Raw genomic sequence first — 20,082 nt, 5'->3', positions numbered from 1 at the left:
ACAGAGTAAAGTGTCACAGCTACAGGGAAGTGCACTGCAGGTAGACAATAAGGTGCAAGGTCACAACAAGGTAGATTGTGAGATTAAGAGTCCATCTCATTGTATAAGGGGACTGTTCAATAGTCTTATCACAGTGGGATAGAAGCAACAGTTACAGTGGGTTTTATAGTTAGGGGAGCAGGGAGATGACTCTATGGTTACAGTTGTCATTCCAGGAGGATGTGATGCCTACGCAATCCCTGTCCAAGCACCAGAGTCAAGGATGGTCAATGAGCAGCTGTAGAAACCAGATGGGGAGGGGGTGTCACTAGAGTTTGTGGTCCACATCAGTATCAATGACAAAGGCAGAAAAAGGATGAGCTGCTGCAGGCGGGTTTTAAGAGGTTGGAAAAGAGATTAAGAATATCAAGGTGGTAATCTCTGAATTACTCCTGGTGGCACGAGTCATAGAGGATAGAAAGAGTAGGATTGTGTAAATAAATACATGGCTTCAGAGAGAGTACAGGAAATTGGGCTTCAGATTCTTGGGGTATTAGGACTATTCCTGAAAGAAGTGGGAACCGTTACAGGCTGGATGGATTGCACCTCAACAGAGCTGGGACTGATACCCTTGTGGGAAGGTTGCCGTGTGCTGTGGGAGAGCATTAAACTAAATTTGGCAAGGGGTGTGCACAGGAAGACAGCTTTGAAAAGAAAAGGATGTAGAGAGATAAATAACACCAGAAATCACAGGTTTTTAGACAGGACCAGACCAAGGGAGGGGACAAGAAGGTTTACCCTGCATGTAAACACAGGAAGTGTATTAAACAAGGTTGGTGAGCTGCAAGCACAATTAACCGACTGGGATTGTTATGTAATGGCAATAACACAAACCTGGCTAAAGAAAGACAGGTGGGTTCTCAATATTCCTAGATACAAGGTAGTTAAGAGAGGGAGGGGAATAAAGGAAATACAGTGTTGATATAAGGAAAATATTGCAATAGTGGAGACGGGGCGGGGTGTGCTCGGATGATGGAGGAAAGAATCTATCTGTTTAGCGCTCAGAAACAATGGTGATGCGATCACACAACTGTTCTGGGACTTCTAGTGGGCAACTAGCAACTAATCGCAGTACACTGGGAAGCAAATTTTCAGGGAAATTACAGAGATGTGTAAAATACACTAACCTAGTGATAATGGGGGGCCAATTACCCAAACACAAACTAGGACAGCAATAATGTGAGGGTCAAAGAGGAAGAGGAATTTTAAAGTGTGTTCTGGAGAATTTTCTTGATCAATACATTTGTGGCCCAATGAAGAAGGTGGCATTGCTGGACTTGGTTCTGAGTCAGACCAAGTGGAGCAAGTATCAGTGGGAGAACATCTAGGAAACCATATCATAAAGTTTAGAATAGGCTGGAAAAAGAAATAGATCATTCCACAAATTGTCATTTGGAGAAGGGCCAATTTGAATGGGGTGAGACAGATCTGGGTAAATTAGAATCAAAGCTTGGTAGAAAAAGATGCAATTGAAGAATGAGAAGGTGGAGCTGTTTCAGCTGCAGTGAGGCTACTTTCCTATGAGGGAGAAGGGTAGGGAAAATAAAGTTAATGCTTCTTGGATGACCCAAATGAGAGCATGCAAAACGGAGCAGAGAAAAAGGCGCACATGACTGCCACCAGGTTGCCACCACAAGTCAGAACCAGGCTGATTACAAAAGGCTCAGGGAAAAATAAAGGTACTAAGAGAGGCAATGAGTAAGGATGAGAAAGGACAGCCATCAAACACAAAAGGGAATGCAAAACAATGCTGAAAACACGTGAAGAAGAGAGGAGTGGGTGGGCTGCTCAGAGACCAAAAGGGGAATTCTACTCATGGAAGCCATGGACATGGCTGAAGGACAGACTACTTTACGTCAGTCTTCACCAAGGAAGAGGATGCTGCTGGAGTCTCAGCAAAGGAAGGTATGGATGAGATGATGGATGGGTTCAAAATTGACAAAGAGGAGATACTAGAAAGGATGGAACTGTTAAATAAATAGGACCCGGTGTAGGCCATTCAGCCCCTTGAGCTTGCTCCACCATTCATGAAGATCATGACTGATCCAACCTTCCCCATGTCTACTTTCCCACCCTATCCTATAATCCTTGATTCCCTTACTGATAAAAGATCCACCTCAGCTTGGAATACGTTCAAGGATTCCATAACACGCTGGGGCAGGGAATTCCTAAGACTCAGAACCCTTTGAGAGAAGAAATTCTTCTTCATTTCAGTCTTAAATGGGCACCCCCCCCCCCCCTATTCTGAGACTATACCCTCTGGTCATAGGCTCTCCCACTAGGAGAAACATCCTCCCAGCATTTACACTCTCAAGCCTCCAAAGAACCTCATACATTTCAATAAGATCACTTGTCATTCTTCAAAACTCCAATGGTTCAGACCCAACCTGAGCAATCTTTCCTCATTAGATAATAGCCCCCATAACCAGGATCATCCTGGTGAAACTTCTCTTAACTGCCTGCGATGATAATATATATTTCCTTCAATAAAGGGACCAAAAATGTACACAGTATTCTAGATGTAGTCTCCAAGTGCATTATGCAGTCATAGTGGACTGAAAGAGGATAAATCACCTGAAAAGATGAAACAAGTGCTAACGATGCTCAGCTATAAAAATGTACAGCGACAGGGCAAATTGAAAAATCCAAAGAATGAAAAGAATTCAAAGCAGAGTTTGCTTTATTTGGAGAACTGTGTGCTAATCCCTGATAAATGAAAGTTTTAAAAAACCTGCAGATGGAGGAAATCTGAAATAAAAACAGAAAATGCCAGAAACACTCAGCAGGTCAGGCAACATCTACGGAAAGAGGAACAGTAAATGATTCAGGTCTGTGAGCCTTCGCTCTTCATTCTTCTAAAGAAATGGTGACTGTTTCTCTTTCCAGAGATGCTGTCTGACCTGCTGAGCCAATCCTCAGTACCTCTGTAACCCAGCGGCTAGAAGAGGTAACAGTTGAGAGAACCTGAGGAGAATGCAGGCTGCTGTAGGTGCAGGTTCCACACTCAACAAGTGGCAGCTGCTGGATGAATTTGCAGATGTGCTTGAAGGAAGTGAAATGTTTGAGTTAAAATTACATCTTGAGATCACTGAGATTAAGCAGCTGGTGGTATTTCCTCCAAAACTTGTTGCAGTTGCTCTCAGAGAGAAACTGAAAGCTCAGCTTGAAGGACTGATGGAGGCAGGGATTCATCGCACTAGTGGCCACCCTGCCTCCTTAATATCAGACGGCGTGTGTGGATAACCAAACGAGCTGAGGATGTGCTTACTTCCACGTATTCTGACAAAGGCATTGAACCATTTTTGACCAAGACAATTCAAGATGTCCTACCCGATCAGAGCAGAGAAAAAAAATCCTTAGTGTGGGGGTTGTTGGAGATGGCTTTTTGGGATGTAAAGCTCCAAAAGCTACAATTTGAGCTGGTAAGGATAGAAATGTGTGTCACATAACCAAGAGCTTCTTATCCCTGCCAAATCTCACAGTTTCCTGCATTAGGAAGGTTGCCCAAACTCCAGACTCAAGGAGAGGAGACTATGTATAATTTTCTGAGCCCACAGGAGTCTGCAATGCTGGCAACAAGATTTGCAGTCTTCCTCAAAGTGCAGGTATGCATAGACTGCACTCATGTGGTATTACTTTGCACAGAAACCCTCGTGGTAACTTCCTGTCACCCTGGAAGGTTTCTGTGGCTCCTTTGCACCAAGAACATCCCTCCTGTTGGAACTGCTCTCCATTCATCAGCTTCTCCAGGTCTTCCCTGGGAGTACTCTCCCATGCCCCTTCCATTACCACAGCATCCATTCAAAAAGTAACAACACAAGCTTAAAGAGTGCTGTTTGTTTGCAGTAGGTTCATTAGATCCGTGACTGACACTGGGAAATGTCAGACGTGCTTAGGTGAATTGTGCATGGAAGTGCTTTGGCTGACTTTCCAAGGGCCCGATTTCAACTACAAATGATGACTCGCACATCTGTCTTGCTTTTATGCGCAATTTGTGAAAAACGGGTGTTAATGGATTCATTTTCTGAACTAAGACTTTCAAATGGAGAAATGCAAGGTTCAAAGAGCATGGCTGTCAGATTTCCCTTTTTGATGGGTCATTTGGTATTGGTATTGGTTTATTATTGTCACTTGTACAGAGGTATAGTGAAAAGCTTGTCTTACAAACCGATCGTACAGGTCAATTCATTACACAGTGCAGTTACATTGAGTTAGTACAATGTGTATTGATGTAGTACAGGTAAGAACAGTAACAGTACAGAGTAAAGTGTCACAACTACAGAGAAAGTGCAATGCAATAAGGTGCAAGGTCACAACAAGGTAGATCGTGAGGTCATGGTCCATCTCATTGTGTAAAGGAACTGTTCAGTAGTCTTATCACAGTGGGGTAGAAGCTGTCCTTAAGTCTGGTGGTACGTGCCCTCAGGCTCCTGTATCTTCTCCCTGATGGAAGAGGAGAGAAGAGAGAATGTCCCGGGTGGGTGGGGTCTTTGATTATGCTGGCTGCTACACCAAGACAACAAGAGGTAAAGACAGAGTCCAAGGAGGGGAGGCTGGTGTCCGTGATGCGCTGGGCTGTGTCCACAACTCTCTGCAGCTTATTGCGGTCCTGGGCAGAGCAGTTGCTGTACCAAGCCGTGATACATCCAGATAGGATGCTTTCTATGTTGCATCGGTAAAAGTTGGTGAGAGTCAAAGGGGACAAACCAAATTTCTTTAGCCTCCTGAGGAAGTAGAGGTGCTGGTGAGCTTTCGTGGCCGTGGCATCTACATGATTTGACCAGGACAGGCTGTTGGTGATGTTCACTCCCAGGAACTTGAAGCTCTCAACCATCTCGACCTCAGCACCATTGATGTAGACAGGTGCATGTATACCGCCCCCTTTCCTGAAGTCAATGACCAGCTCTTTTGTTTTGTTGACATTGAGGGAAAGGTTGTTGTCATGACACCATTCCACTAAGCTCTCTATCTCCTTCCTGTACTCCGTGTACTTCCTGTATCACTGTTTGAGATACGGCCTACAATGGTGGTATCATCTGCAAACTTGTAGGTGGAGTTAGAGCAGAATCTGGCCACACAGTCAATGAGTGTATAGGGAGTAGAGTAGAGGGCTGAGCCTTGTGGGACACCAGTGTTGAGAATGATCGTGCTGGAGGTATTGCTGCCGATCCTTACTGATTGCGGTCTGTTTGTTAGAAAGTCAAGGATCCAGTTACAGTGGGAGGTGTTGAGTCCTAGGTCTCGGAGTTTGGTGACAAGCTTGCTTGGAATTCTTGTATTGAAGGCAGAGCTGTAGTCAATAAACAATAGTCTAACATATGTGTCTTTACTGTCCAGATGCTCCAGAGCTGAGTGTAGGGCCAGGGAAATGGCATCCGCTGTAGACCTGTTTCAGCGATAGGCAAATTGCAATGGGTCCAGGTTGTCTGGTAGGCTGGAGTTGATGCGTGCCATGACCAACCTCTCAAGGCACTTCATGATGGTGGATGTCAGAGCAACTGGTCGGTAGTCATTGAGGTACGTTACCTTGATTTTATTTGGTACCGGGATGATAGTGGTCTTCTCAATTCTAATGCATGTGACACTTGAGCTATTACTAGATTTTTGTTGCTGTCAGCATTTAATCTCACAGCTGTGATCTTGACAGCTGGGTCTTAAAAATATGTGGTCTCCTCTCCTGAGGAGCTTGTGGAGTTTGGATGACCTTCCTTATGCAGCAGTGAGCAGCAGACTGTGAGATGTGGCAGAGATCAGTTGTTCTAACCTGGAATGGTCAGAAGCTAGGATGCCAAGAGTGCCCATGTCCTTGATCTTCCTGGGCAAAACAGTCCAGGCACAGGTTTGTATTTGAAGTCACAGGGGATCACAAATCTCATTGAGGACGCAGAATGTAGTTTGAGTGTTGGCCCTTTAAGTTTAAGCATGGTTTTAGGGAAATTTGATTACTGAAAGCTAATTGTTCTCTGGGTAAGAAAAAATCTGTGAATTTTAAGACTAGTGAGGTTGAAATTCGCCTGGGAGATGAATTTGAAATATTGCATTGTTATTGATGTTATTTGGAAGTTTTTATGACAGAAGAAAGGTGTTGTGCAAAAGAAAATTCTAAAAAGTGAAGAGTCATATTTCCTGGCCAGTCATCATAACGTTACTCCAGATTCAACTGCTTTTTAACATTCTCACAGCACTATTATGTTGGAACTGTAGAAAAGTCTTTTTGAGGAGGACATCTCTTTGCACCAGTGTTAAAGTTCTGGGAGGAAACCTGAACACTTAATTTCTCGTTTCATCCAGTGTTCAACTCAGCTGCAGACGAGCAGCATAACAGGTTGCGGCTGAAGGACTCTATTTATAATCAAGTTCCTTTCATGGAAACACAACTGTTAATTTGCTGTGTTTCCTACATACAACAGTGACTTGACTTCAGAAACATTTATTTGTGGGTAAAGGCCTCTGAGAGGATTTGGAATTGTGAGAATAACTATGTAAATGTAAGTGAGAAGACCGGAAACAGTTGAGGATTTAATATTTTAGTGGTATTTCTTTTCAAATACATTTCTTTCACCAATACATAAAGTATTTTTGAACAAAAAGTTCTTTTTTTGGACTTTCCCCAAACTCCACCCCTTCCCTCCTCCTCTGTCCTGCCTCAACCCATGAGCTTCTCCTATGCCCTATGCCAAGACCAGTAGCAGACATGAAATTGGGTTTTAGTCAGTCAGTGAGTGAGTGTAAGATGGAGGAGGGCTGCAAAAAATTAAATTGCAAATAATATGTTTCAAGATTAGATTAGCATAAAGGAAAACTCTTGTGCATCCTTCTTTGGTTCTTTGTCAGGCTGTTTACCACAAACTGACATTATGTGAGGAAATGATGTCAGACAGGATACATGCTTGGTCTATCACCCTGGTATGTGTGTATTAACTCTTTGTAATGGATGATATATAGCAGCTTAACTCAGTCTAACTTTGCCTAACAATGAGTGACTTATTTATTATCACACAAAGCTATTCATGCCTCTTCTGTTACAATCAGAATTTCTTCTTGTTCCTCTTGATTTGTAGTTAAAGCACTGAATTTCACCAGCAACACACAGCAAGTTTTTCTTTTCCCAGGATTTCTTCCCAGTTTCCCCAGATTACACATCATGTTTTGGCCATGAGAGGACCTTCTCCTGCCCCTCTCACCTTGATCCAGCACCCAGGTACAGGTAGAGAACTTGAAATGATCCTTCTTCAGACTTTCCCTAAGGTTAAATGCCTGCTCAGTGTACAGGAAGTTGTGATCATGAAACCACATCCTAGTGCATTATATTGTCCACCCCAGATCCAGTTTTATCTTCTGGGTTCTCTTGTACAATATGTGTTCAAAATGAACCCAGAGAATTTTAGCATCTCTCGGAGTTATCCTATTTCTGTTCATCTACGAGGTGATCCTTGTCTTTCTTGATTTATTACCGAGTCAATTTACAGATGTAAAAAGAATCTATTGCAAGATAATACTGTCGTCCTTTATCTGGCTGTTGTCCTCTTCTAGAAGCCAGAATTGGTGATCCCCAGGATGCAGGAATCTCCAGAAGTGCATTAAATTTTGTGTGGAATCCTGTGTTTGCAGTGAGGTCCCACTTTTGTTTCAGCAGCTGACAGACTCCACCGCATTTACTGAAGGCACACAAACAGAAAATACTTCCACTTCCTTTATGCTAATCAGAAAAACATTGGCACATGGAATGTGCAAGGGAGTGTCAGTTTATGATGCCCGGTTCTAGAAGCAGGTGATTAATGTATATGTCTAAGTATACACAGAATACTCCACATTCAGTATTACTGGGGCATTTTCCATAGAATAAAGATACCTGTCAGCTTTGCACCCAGAAGTCTAAAATAAGGCAGGTGTAATACCCCGCTGGATTATGGACTTTTCTTGCCTCGACTATTGGCTGAGTTCTGACATTCAGCTCACTGGTTTACTCACAGGGTGATTACCGCACAGAAGGAAGTCATTCAGCCTACGGTGTCTGTGCAGGCTCTCCATCAGAGCAACTAATTACTTCCACCTCCCAGCATTTTCCCTATTTTCCCTCACCATATCTGGATCCAATTCCCTCTTGAAGGCCACAATGGAAGCCGCCTCCATCACATCTGGAGGCAGTGCATTCCAGATTCCAGCCACAGGCTCAAAAGAAATTTCCTCGTGTCATTTATAATTGAGTTCCCCTTTTATATTATACCTATGACCTCTAGTCCTTGACCTGTCTGCCAAAGGGAACAGCCCCCACAATTTCTGCTGCTCATAATTTTATAAATCTCTATAACATCAGCACTCAGCCTCCTACATCCTGGTGAAGGCACAGTAGTGTAGTGGTTAGCGTAACGCTTCCTAGCGCCAGCGACCCGGGTTCAATTCTGGCCACCGACTGTATGTTCTCCCCGTGTCTGTGTGGGTTTCCTCCGGGTGCTCCGGTTTCCTCCCACATTCCAAAGACGTATGGGTTAGGAAGTTATGGGCATGCTATGTTGGCGCCAGAAGCATGGTGACACTTGCGGGCTGCCCCCAGAACACTACGCAAAAGATGCATTTCACTGTGTGTCTTGACGTACCTATGACTAATAAAGATATCTTATTTTATGAAATAATCTTATGAAGTAATCTCAGCCTATCCAGTCTCTCCTTATGACTACAGACCTCCATTCTGGGCAACATCCTGGTGAATCTCTTCTGCACATCCTTCCTATAATGTGGCAACCAGAATTTAACACAATACTCCAGTTTTCTGAAGGGTCAACATAACTTACTTGCTTTTGTACTCTGTGCCCGGATGGATACATCCCAGAATTGTGCACGCCTTTTTAATTGCTTTCTCAACTGCCCTTGTCACTTTCAATGAGTTGTGCACACATACCCAAAGGCCCCTCTGTTCCTGCACCCTTTTAGAACAGTACCCTTTATTCTACATTGCCTCTCCTCATTCTGCTGACCAAAATGCATCACCTCACACTTCTCCACATTAAACTTCAACTGCTGTGCCACCATTCCACCAGATTGTTTATATCCCGCTGCAGTCTATTACTATCTTCCTTGCAATTCATGATACTGCCAAGTTTTGTGTCATTCGCAAATATAGAAATTGTGGCTTGCACCTCCAAATCTAGCTTACTAACATACAATAAAAGGATAGCAATGGCCCCATCAATGACCCCTGGGGAATGTCCCTATTCACCTTCGTCATCCGAGAAACAATGATTCACCACAACCCTCTGTTGCCTGTTACTTGGCCAACCTTGTATCCATGACTCTTTTATGCCGTTATATATCCTCCCCAGGTTACAATCCTCAGAACTGTTTGTAACCTGAACGGTTGGCAAGTCAGGAGTGAACAGAAACAGTGTGTGGGAGAGGATCACAGAAACAGGTGTGACAGGAGAGCGAGCAGGTGCAGGAAGAGCAGCCAGCAGCCAGCCTCACTGACTCAGTGAGTGAACGAGTGAGTCTGCTCAGTTCAAATGTTGTGGCTCGGGAGGGTCGGGGAAAGAGAGGATGGAAGGAGAACGCATGTGAAAATGCCCCTTTCCCATTGGGCAGAAGATGCCTGCAGCCCTGCAGCAGCCAGCCAATCCATCCTGCCGGTCTCCCAGATGCTCATTTGTATGTAAGGTCCATAAGTCTGGCATTCGTAACTTGTGAGGACTTGTACTGATAAGCCTCCTGTGTGCCACATTATCAAGAGCCTTCTGGAAATCCATGTACATACACTACACTGTGTATGCACAGGAACGCAAGCAGCTGCAGAGAGTAGTGGACTCTGCCCAATACATCATGGGTACATCCTTCCCCACCATTGGTAGTGTCAACAGGAGGTGCTGCCTCAAGAAGGCAACATACATCAAAGATCCCCACCATCCAAGCATCATCAAAGTTCCCCACCATTCACAGCTTCAATCAGGCAGGAGGTACAGAAGCCTGAAGTCCCATACCACCAGGTTCAAGAATAGCCACTTCCCTTCAACCATTCGGTTCTTGAACCAACTGGCAAAACCCTAATCACTACAGTTCAGCAACACTATGACCATTTTGATCACTTTGCACTAAAATGGACTCTGTTTGTTCTAATTGTGTTCTTTCTTGTAAAAATTGTATAATGCATGTTTGATTTATGTTTTTCTTGTGAATACTTATATGAAGCTATGTGCCTGTGATGTTGCTACAAGTAAATTTTTAATTGCACTTGTGCATATATGTACTTGTGTATATGACAATAAACGACTGACTGCATCAACTCTCTCCTTTGTTTCATTGAAAAAATCTTTCAACTTAGTTAAGCACAATTGCCCTGAACAAATCCATGCTGGCTTGCCTTAATTAATCCACTTTCCTCCAGGTGACTATTAATCCTATCCCAGATCAATGTTTCTAAAAGCTTTCCCACCTCTGGCTTTAAACTGACTAGCCTGTAGTTGCCTGGCTTATCTTTACTCTGTTATTGAAGGGAGTAACATGTAGTACTCTAGTGAAAATTCATCCTCCCAAAGACCATAACCTAGAATTTTAAGAGAACCTATCTGTGATTCTAATGAGCTTATTTTTTTTTTGTCAGGGAATGTCTTATTACTGAGTATCTTGAAAACAGGTAGCAGTTAATAAAATGTGAGGAGCAGAGATTGGACAGTTTGAGGGTTGTTGCAAAGTCCCTTGTGGAATCATTACTTATTTTCATGGGCATGTTCCCAGTAATATTTCTCCATGTCTGGTGACGACAAGAGGAGAAAGCCAGCACTCCAAGCAGGTGTGAATTCAACAGATTAAAACACACAAGGTTGGGTTTTAATGACTTCTTTCTTGCTGGCATTGCTTTTAACAAACACCAGAGATTGCACTTACCATACAGATCCTGTTTTTGCTGTACTCAGCAGTTAATAAAGGCTGCAGTTCATTACCCAATACCAAAGCTCGTTCATTTGAAAATGTTTCCTTTTCTTACAAAAATATATTGAAGTCAGTTTGGGATTGGCCAATATATACTGAAACAATGCTATTGTAGTGTCTTAACAACACTACAGTGTAACTTGGTCAAGGTTCGCTATGTATAAAGCTGAAATTACATTTTTACCAAGGAGTTCCAGCCTGAACAGGGGGAAATCAAGATTTCACACAGTAGGCACCTGTTTAAACTGCAGCATTGTTATTCTGAATATTAGGCAAGCTTTCAACTCCTCTGCTCTGTAAACATGTAACATAATGATACCAATCTTGCTGAAAAAATGCTGTTGTTACAAATGGATTTGTTACTGCTATTTACACTGGGAAAGAACAACTCTGGGAGAAACTGGTGACATACCTTCACCACCAAAGGTTGAGAAACCCTGTATGTGTGATACTCTCATCATCAGGGTTTGCCTGCCCCTCCTTAAACTGCTTTACAATACCACCCATCATTAAACACGCCACTGCATAAATAGATTATCTTCCTTGAAGGTTTGCATTGGAATCTTGTACTTCCTTGGCATTACAGGCATTCAGAGAGCAGACATTAGCAGTTATTAGTGTTTTGATTTGTTTTCCGACATTCCTTACAAGATGCAATTATCAATAATTATCCATAATTGCCTCCATATCTTACATGTCCTGGTCTGCATTGTCTTGCTAGCTCAGTTGCAGATCATTGGGTTTACTCACTAAGGTATAATTTTGTAGCGCTGATGCAGATTCAATTACGACACAGGAGGGAAAATATACAGTTGTAGAATGCAGACCCTCAGAAACAGGCAGCCAGATAAGCACAACAAAGTAGAAACAGTCCAATTTGTCAGGATTCTACATTTTCACTTTGTTTTGAAATATGCAAGAACCTGTTTAAATACTTATTTCTGGAGTGCACTAAGACCATTTACTTTCAGTAATAATAGAATTAAGATGCCTACAAGAGCAAAAAGAACAGCAATAGCTCACATGTAGTTTTTAGTTTGTTTCTTCAAACCTACCATAATTGAGGTGACGGATACAGTCATTAAGCACGGCGCCAAATCCCTGTTGTGTCTCCTCATTCTCAAAACAGAAGTAGCTGTGTTTTCGAATGGATGCCACAGATACAACTGGGTATTGGGTGTGGTTTAACAACAAGGCACTGATTACCATCTTTCCCATTGGTCCTGAAATGTCAACAGAGTTGATGTACTAGGAAAAGGAGAATAAATATGGGACCATGTATAAAAATCCTCCAACCACAGTTCATATCTCCATGCATATATTTGAGGTTTATCTTGGATAGATGCATGGCCTAGAAATTCAAACACCCAATCACTTTTTCTCTGAAACAATGCCTCTGAAATGCATTATTTTGTACAGTATCATGCTGCTTCAGAAAATCAACCAGCATTCCTGGGTGCGGTTCACCCTGGCACACCTTGTGTGGTTTCCATGTCAGTTGTGCATGGGATGGCGTCCACTCCTCATGCTACATTCCTTTTAGAGAATTATGAGGAAACTCTGATGACATTGTCCCAGGAGTGATCATCGTTGGCCATTTCTGGACAATCAGGTCTTCACAGCACTTCACTGCAACTCCCCTAAAGGCATGTCCTTTATCTGACTTTTATACCTTGGGGCCCCTCCAACAATGGCACACAGCCTGTCAACACTGCCCCCCACCAACTAAATTCTCTTCCATCTCCACCCCCTCACCCTCCCCATCAGACCTTCTGATCACCTTCCAATCTCCTCTCCTTGGGCCTTGGCGATAAGAGTGCACCCATGTATCTGATATTGTCCATACCCAATATTTTAAAAAATATCATTCTGCAAACCAGGATATAAAATAGGACCGCTTTGTGAACCCAGATGGAAACTGTGTACATCATGGGTGTAGAAAGGGATTGCTTCAATCATTTAATGGGCAGACTGATCACACTTCAGTAGGAGAAGGGGTAGATTTCTCTTTGCCATCTGTAAGTGAAACTGGCAATGCTGCATTGTAGAAGTTGCATGATTTTCCTTTAATTTAAAGCTCTTCTCATGAATAGGAAGAATAATAAGTATTGTTCACCAATTTTGGGCTGTAGAATATAGAACAGTACAGCACTGGAACAGGCCCTTCGGCCCACGATATCTTTGCCAAACCCAATGCCAAATTAAACTGAATTTCTTCTGCCTGCACATGCTCCATATCCCTCCATCCCTGCATATTCATGCATTTTATGGTTTAATTTCAGATTCAGGTGGCTCAGTAAATTTGCAGACGACATGATGCTCGGTGGAGTTGTGGACAGTGTAGAGGGCTGTCAAAGGATGCACGGAATATGGATCAATTACAGAAATGGGGGGAGAAGCGGCAGATGGAGTTTAGTCTGAGCAAGTGTGAGGTGTGGCGCTATGGGCAATCAAATGTAAGAGGAAAGTACACAGTTCATGGCAGGACCCTTAACAGCACTGATGTACAGAGGGTGCTTGGGAACTAGGTCCATAGCTCCCTGAATGAGGCCATGCAAGTAAATAGGGTGGTAGACAGGGCATCTGGTATGCTTACCTTTATTGGTCAGGACACTGAGTGTGAGAGTTGGGAGGCCATGTTGCGGCTGTATAGAGCTTTGGTTCGGCTGCACTTGGAGTATCGTGTGCAGTTCTGATCGCCTTATTACAGGAAGGATGTAGAGGCTTTGGAAGGAGTGCAGAGGAGGTTTACCAGGATGCTGCCTGGATTGGAGGGTATGAGCTGTAAGAGAGGTTGGACAAACTTGGGTTGTTTTCTCCAGAGCATTGAAGGCTGATGGGGAGACCTTCAGAGGTTTATAAGCTTATGACAGGCATAGATAGGGTAGACAGTCAGAATCTTTTTCTAGGGTAGAAACACGGAGAGGGCATAGCTTTATAAGGTGAGAGGGGTAAAGTTTGGAGGGGATGTGCAAAGAGTGGTGGGTGCCTGGAACGGAGTGCTAGGTGGAGTGGTGGGAAGCAGATACGGTAGTAGTGTTTAAGAGGCTTTTTGGACAGATACATGAATGAAGGGATATGGATCAGGTACAGGCAGAAGAGAATTACTTTAATTTGGCATCATGTTCAGCACAGACATCATGGACCGGAGGGCCTGCTCCTGTGCTGTACTGTTCTATGTTCATAACTGCAACAGCTGCAACATGACTTCCTGACTCTCATACTCAATGCCCCGACCAATGAAGGCAAGCATGGCATTCGCCTTCCTTACCACCCTATCTACTTGCATGGCCACTTTCAGGGAGCTATGGACTTCCCCAAGATCCCTCTGTACATTACTGCTGTCATGGGTCCTGCCATTAACTGTATATGTTGCCCTTACATTTGGCCTCTCAAAGTGCAATGCCTCACACATGCCCAGATTAAACCATTTCTCTGCCCAAATCTGTAATGGATCTATATCCTGCTGTATCTTTTGGCAACTTTTTTCACTGTCCACAACTCTACAAATCTTTGTGTCAGCTGCAAATTTACTAACCCCACCCATCTACATTATCATCCAAGTCATTTATATATTTCACAAACAACAGAGGTCCCAAACTGATCCTTGCAGAACACTACTACTAGTCACGTACCTCCAGCCAGAATAACACCCTTCCACCAGTACCCTTTGTCTTCTGTGGGTAAGCCAACTCTGAACCCTAACTACCAAGTAACCATGGATTGCATGCATCTTAGTCTTCCGGATCCACCCATCGTGAGGGATCATGTCAAAAGCCTTACCAAAATCCACATAGATAACATCCACTGCACTACCCTCATCAATCGCCTTTGTCACTGCCTCAAAAAATTCAATCAAGTTAGTAAGACATGTCCTGTTCTACAGAAAGCCACGCTGACTGTCCCTAATCAGACCATGCTTTTCCAAATGCGCATAAATGCCCTCCCTAAGAATCCTCTCTGACAGCTTCCCTACCACTGATGCAAGGTTCACTGGCCTATAATTTCCTTGATTATCCCTATTTCCCTTCTTAAATAAAAGAACAACATTGGCCACCCTCTTGTTTTTAATGCAAGTATAAAATTGTAGATTGATTAATATTGCTTCCAATCTGTCTAACCTTGATAGGTTTCAAGAAGTTTGGTCATCATATTGCTTTCAATAAAGCACCTGGGGCTCTCCAGCCTTTCACTGAGAACGTCCTGACAAAAGTGGCCATTCTCCCAGAAGGACATGAAGGAAATATCGACATGTACTAAGGCAGCAGTCGAAATCAAAATGTCAACAACTCACCGCTTGGGTCAGGGAAATATTTATCCACCAGTAGGCTGTACTCAGTCATGGATGTCAACACCCTGCAGCCGGTCGGACGGAGTTTATATTTTGGGCCACCCCCTTTCTGATAGGCCTGACATAGACAAGCAACACGCAATGAATAATCAGTGCCCACAGCAAACTTACTACAAATTAGATGTTTAGTTTATTGTGACAAAATCTTAAGAATTCCATTCTCCATTACAGAAGTGAAGTTCTGGTTGAATGTCACCCAGGTAGCGGCCCGATGGTGAGCTACCGTCAAAGGGCTCTCGGGCCCAGGCCACCAGTGAACCTGCGATGAATGAGCATTCTGCTGGAACTTGCTGCACTTCTGGAGAGAGTGTTCCTGGGGGATGGTTGAGGGGATACCAGGGAGGCTGAGAATGGGCTGGTCGTGGGCTGGAAGATTTTTGTTGGGCTTGAGGAAGTATAGATATAAAAATGTAATCATCTGCCAACCCCATTCCTGATCCTCTCGAGTTATCATGGATTCCATAAAATCTTCCTAAATGCATTGAACTTTCAGGACAGTTCCTTTTGGAGCGATTGGCTCGGCCTGTTAATTCCCAGAGAAAGCAGGACTGACAGGTAATGTGCATGCTTCACACATTTTTTCCTGGAAGTTGTCATTTCTACAGCAATTGATGTGGTTAACAATTTCAAAATAACAGTTAACATTCTCACTTTAGAGAAATGTATTGGTGAATACCAAGGCTGCTTTTCCTTCAGATTTGTCTACTAATTTCTTGTCAAGTTTTATACAATTTAAACAGGTTGACATGAAATTCTAAAAACCACTATCAATGGTATTTTAAATACAAATAAAAATGATATAGATCTATTCAAAAATGTCAACCAGCCCAAAAAAAGCCCATGATATGTTAATAGAGATGTCACTAATTTGATCATTACCGTCATTCTATCACTAGTAATCTGCAAAAATAAAGTATATTCATATTTTTAAAATATTCTCTTTAACTACAATTAGCTGTGTAGCCAAAAACCTCTCTCCTCTTACTGTGCCAGGGAAATCCACTGACAAAATGGCACCAGCATGACCAATACAAATAACTTATGATCAGTGTAATTACCTGCTGATTTCTCATCCAGTTTGAGGAGAAAATATGAGTGATGCTTATAACAGTAAGAAAATGTATTGAACTGATGTATGAATGTATAGAAAGACAAGTACCAAATGTATTTACTGTATATATTTTGAATAATTTCTATTTTTTGAAATATAGAAATCCAGTGCCACCAACATGCAGAATGCTAGCTGGTTACCACAGACTACTAGATCATTTAACATTCATTGCAAATATAGAATTTTGCTTATCACAGTAACAATCTTGCCGTGGAGATCAAAGAGAGCCTGCAGTTTATGCCAAAAGAACGATAAGAATCTGCATTCAGGTGTTGCTACTAACAAAGAAAGCTTGCAGCTTTCCATTTGTGAATTATGAACTTTACATTCGAGCGTAGCATTAATGGTCTGACTTAATTATTTTGTTTTGCCTCGGCAGGTCTAACAAACCAGCAAAGGAATGAAGAAACTGGGCAGGTGGTGGAAGTGTTGGTGGGGATGCACTTTGGGAAGAGTGATCATAATTCTGTAAGTTAAAAGGTGGTTATGGAAAGGGATAAGGTTGGTCTTCAACTTAAGGTTTTGAATTGGGGGAAGGCTGATTTCAATAGCATAAGAGGGAATCTGGAAAAAGTGGATTGATAATATCAGATAAGATACCTTTATTAGTCACGTGTACATCGAAACACACAGCGAAATGCATCTTTTGCGTTGAGTGTTCTGGGGGCAGCCTGCAAGTGTCGCCACACTTCCGGCGCCAACGTAAGATGCCCACAACTTCCTAACCCGTACATCTTTGGAATGTGGGAGGAAACCGGAGCACCTGGAGGAAACCCATGCAGTCATGGGGAGAACATACAAACTCCTTACAGACAGCGGCAGGAATTGAACCCGGGTTGCTGGTGCTGTAATAGCGTTATGCTAACTGCTACACTACTGTGCCTGCCCAGATTGAGAACAAATGCTTGCAGGTAAAACAATAGCTGACAAGTGGGAATCTTCTAAAAGTGAGTTAGTAAGGGTTCTACAACCAATATGGATCCAGTTAACCAACTTGTCTTAACTTTCTGGTCCATCCTACCATGCGGGACTTTGTTTATATGGACTTTCGTAAGATGTTTGACAATGCCTACTATCCTGCCCTTCATTAATCTTCTTAGTTACTTCCTCAAAAAACTCAATCAAATTAGTGAGGCAGGATTTCTCCTACACAAAGCCATGCTGACTATCCCTGATCAGCCCCTGTCTTTCCAAATGTAAGTAAATCCCATCCCTTAGGATTTTCTCCAATAATTTCCCTCCCACTGAGGTAAGTTTACTGGCCTGTAGTTACATGGTTTACCCTGCTGCTCCTCTTAAAGGTAGGAACAACATTAGCTATCCTACAGTCTTCTAGCACCTTAACTGTGGCTAATGAAGATACAGAAGTCTCTATCAGAGCCCCAGCCATCTTGTCCCTTGCTTTCCATAGCAACTTGGGATAGATCTCATCCAGCCCTGGGAATTTATCAACCCTAAAGTAACCCATGACATCTAGCACCTCCTCCTTCTTAATACTGAGCTGCTCCAGATTACCCTCGTACCTCTCCCTGAACTCACTAATTTCCATGTGCTTTCCTTTGTTGAATACAGGCGAGAAGTATTCATCAACACACAAAATTCCTCAGCATTTTGCATGTCTTGCTCCAGATTCCAGCATCTGCAGAATCTCTTGTGTCTCTGAGAAATATTCATCTAAGACTTGCCCACATCACCTGGCTCCTCACATAGATTACCCTTTTGGTCCTTTTGGGAACCTACTCTTTGCCTAGCTGGCCTCTTGATCCTGATATACTTAGACAATATCCTGGGATTCTGCTTAATCTTACTTGCCAAGGATATTTCATGGCTGCATTTTGTCCCCCTAATTTCTTTCTGACATTCTCATCTACACACTCTATATTTCTCAAAAAACTCCCTCAATCCCACTTTCCTTTCCCTCCCGTAGTCTTCCTCTTTTTTTTCTGGATCAGATCTTCAATATCTTTTGTTGTCCAAGGTTCCCTAATCTTGCCATCTTTGTGGAAGGATGATTTTCTGAGTGGAAGTCTGTGACCAGTGGTGTCTCACAGAGATTAGTGGTGAGACCCTTGTTGTTTTGTGATATATAAATAAGTTTGTAGATGACATTAAAGTTGTTGGTGTTGTGGATAGCAAGGAAAGTCACCTAAAGCTACAGCAGGATATAGATCAGATGGAAAGCTGGGCAGAGCGTTAGCAGATGGAATTTAATCCTGTAAGGTGATGCATTTTGGGAAGTCATATAGGTGTAGGACATATGCATAACTGCTAAGGCTCCAAGAAATGTTGATGAACAGAAGGTCCTTGGGGTTCAAGTCTGTAGTTCGCTGAAAATGGCAATACAGGTAGATAGGGTGATGTAGAAGGTATATAGCATGCTTGCTTTCATAGGTCAGGGCAAGTAATGTAAAAGTTGTGACATACATCTTTGCAGTTCCGGTTGCCACATTATTGGAATGATGTGGTTTTACTTGAGAGAGTGCGAAGGAAATTCACCAGGCTGTTGTCTGGACTGGAGGACCGCAGTTATGAGGGGAAACTGAATAGACTGAGTTTGTTTTCCCTGAAGCAAAGGCGGCTCAGGGATGACCTGATAGAAATATATGAAATTATGACAGGTATCGAAAGGAGAGAGTCAGAATCTTCCCCCCCCCCCCCCCCCACCACCACCACTGCCCATGGTAAGGGTTTCAAAACCAAGAGGGCAGAGGTTTAAAGTCAGAGGAAGGAGTTTGAAAGGGGATTTGGGGGGGAAGTTTTTTTTTACTCAGAGTGATTGACATCTGGATCTCGCTGCCAGAGGAGGGGGTGGAGTCAAATACAATCATTACATTTAAGAGATGTTTATACAGGCACTCGAATAGGCAAGACATAGATGGATATGGACCGAAAGGTCAGCATCAATGTGGTGGGCTGAATGGCCCATTTCTGTGCTGTACAACTCTATGACGCTGAGAACTACTTACATCCTTGTTTTCATAGCATTCAATGCTGTTGTCATTTTTTATAACAATGTATCGGTCTTTCCATTTCTTCAATTCTTCCACATATTGAATCACGACTTGCTCATGCACCACTTTCCCAGTTTCTGCCTGCTCCTAAAAGAAAGCATTTCAACTCTAAAGCATAATTCACAGACAACTAATTACTTTATTTCAAATTATTTGAGCAAAAGGTTCATTACTTTACCATAAACCATAAATAGAGAAGTTGGGCAATACAACTGTGTCAAACATTAGTACATAAGTGCTTGGTGCCGAGCATCAGGGAGTGTGGCAGGCTCACACTTTGGGTCATGCTTCTCCCAGAATGAGTCAGCCTGGAATACTTCAGTGGGAAGTGGGAAAAGCAGCATCCTTTTAGAAGCAATTTGTCAGATCTTGTGAGTACTGGGTATGAGGGGAGGTCCAACAAAAGCTCAGATTCAGATTTCCTATCTCCCCTTTTTGCTGTAGTTACCAGGCCAGCCAAATATACTAAAAGGAGCTAGAAGCAAAATATTAAAAAAAAACAAGTGCACACCAAAGAAATAAAGTTAAAACTACTTTTTAACTTTTTAGACACAAAAGCTTTCTTTCTAATATCAGTTGTTGTTTCCATTCAGAAAGCAAACTCGTTACCTGTGGGAGTAACTCCAGCTGGGGTTACATTAATCATACAT

At 42.7% G+C, this 20,082-nt stretch overlaps 1 protein-coding gene across 1 annotated transcript in view; it reads right to left on the bottom strand.

The window, feature by feature from the left end:
• Window positions 1–20,082, bottom strand: part of niban1a (niban apoptosis regulator 1a) — a 97,318-nt gene that overhangs the window by 34,355 nt on the left and 42,881 nt on the right. Inside the window, 3 exon segments of the mRNA XM_052012465.1 lie at window positions 12,015–12,182; window positions 15,254–15,368; window positions 19,388–19,519. Of these exon segments, the coding sequence (XP_051868425.1) occupies window positions 12,015–12,182; window positions 15,254–15,368; window positions 19,388–19,519 (415 nt within the window).

This window comes from Pristis pectinata, chromosome 3 (assembly GCF_009764475.1).
Source record: "Pristis pectinata isolate sPriPec2 chromosome 3, sPriPec2.1.pri, whole genome shotgun sequence".
Classification (NCBI taxonomy): Eukaryota; Metazoa; Chordata; class Chondrichthyes; order Rhinopristiformes; family Pristidae; genus Pristis; species Pristis pectinata.
Note: the sequence above shows the minus strand (reverse complement) of the source record. Positions and strands in the feature narration are given on the sequence as shown.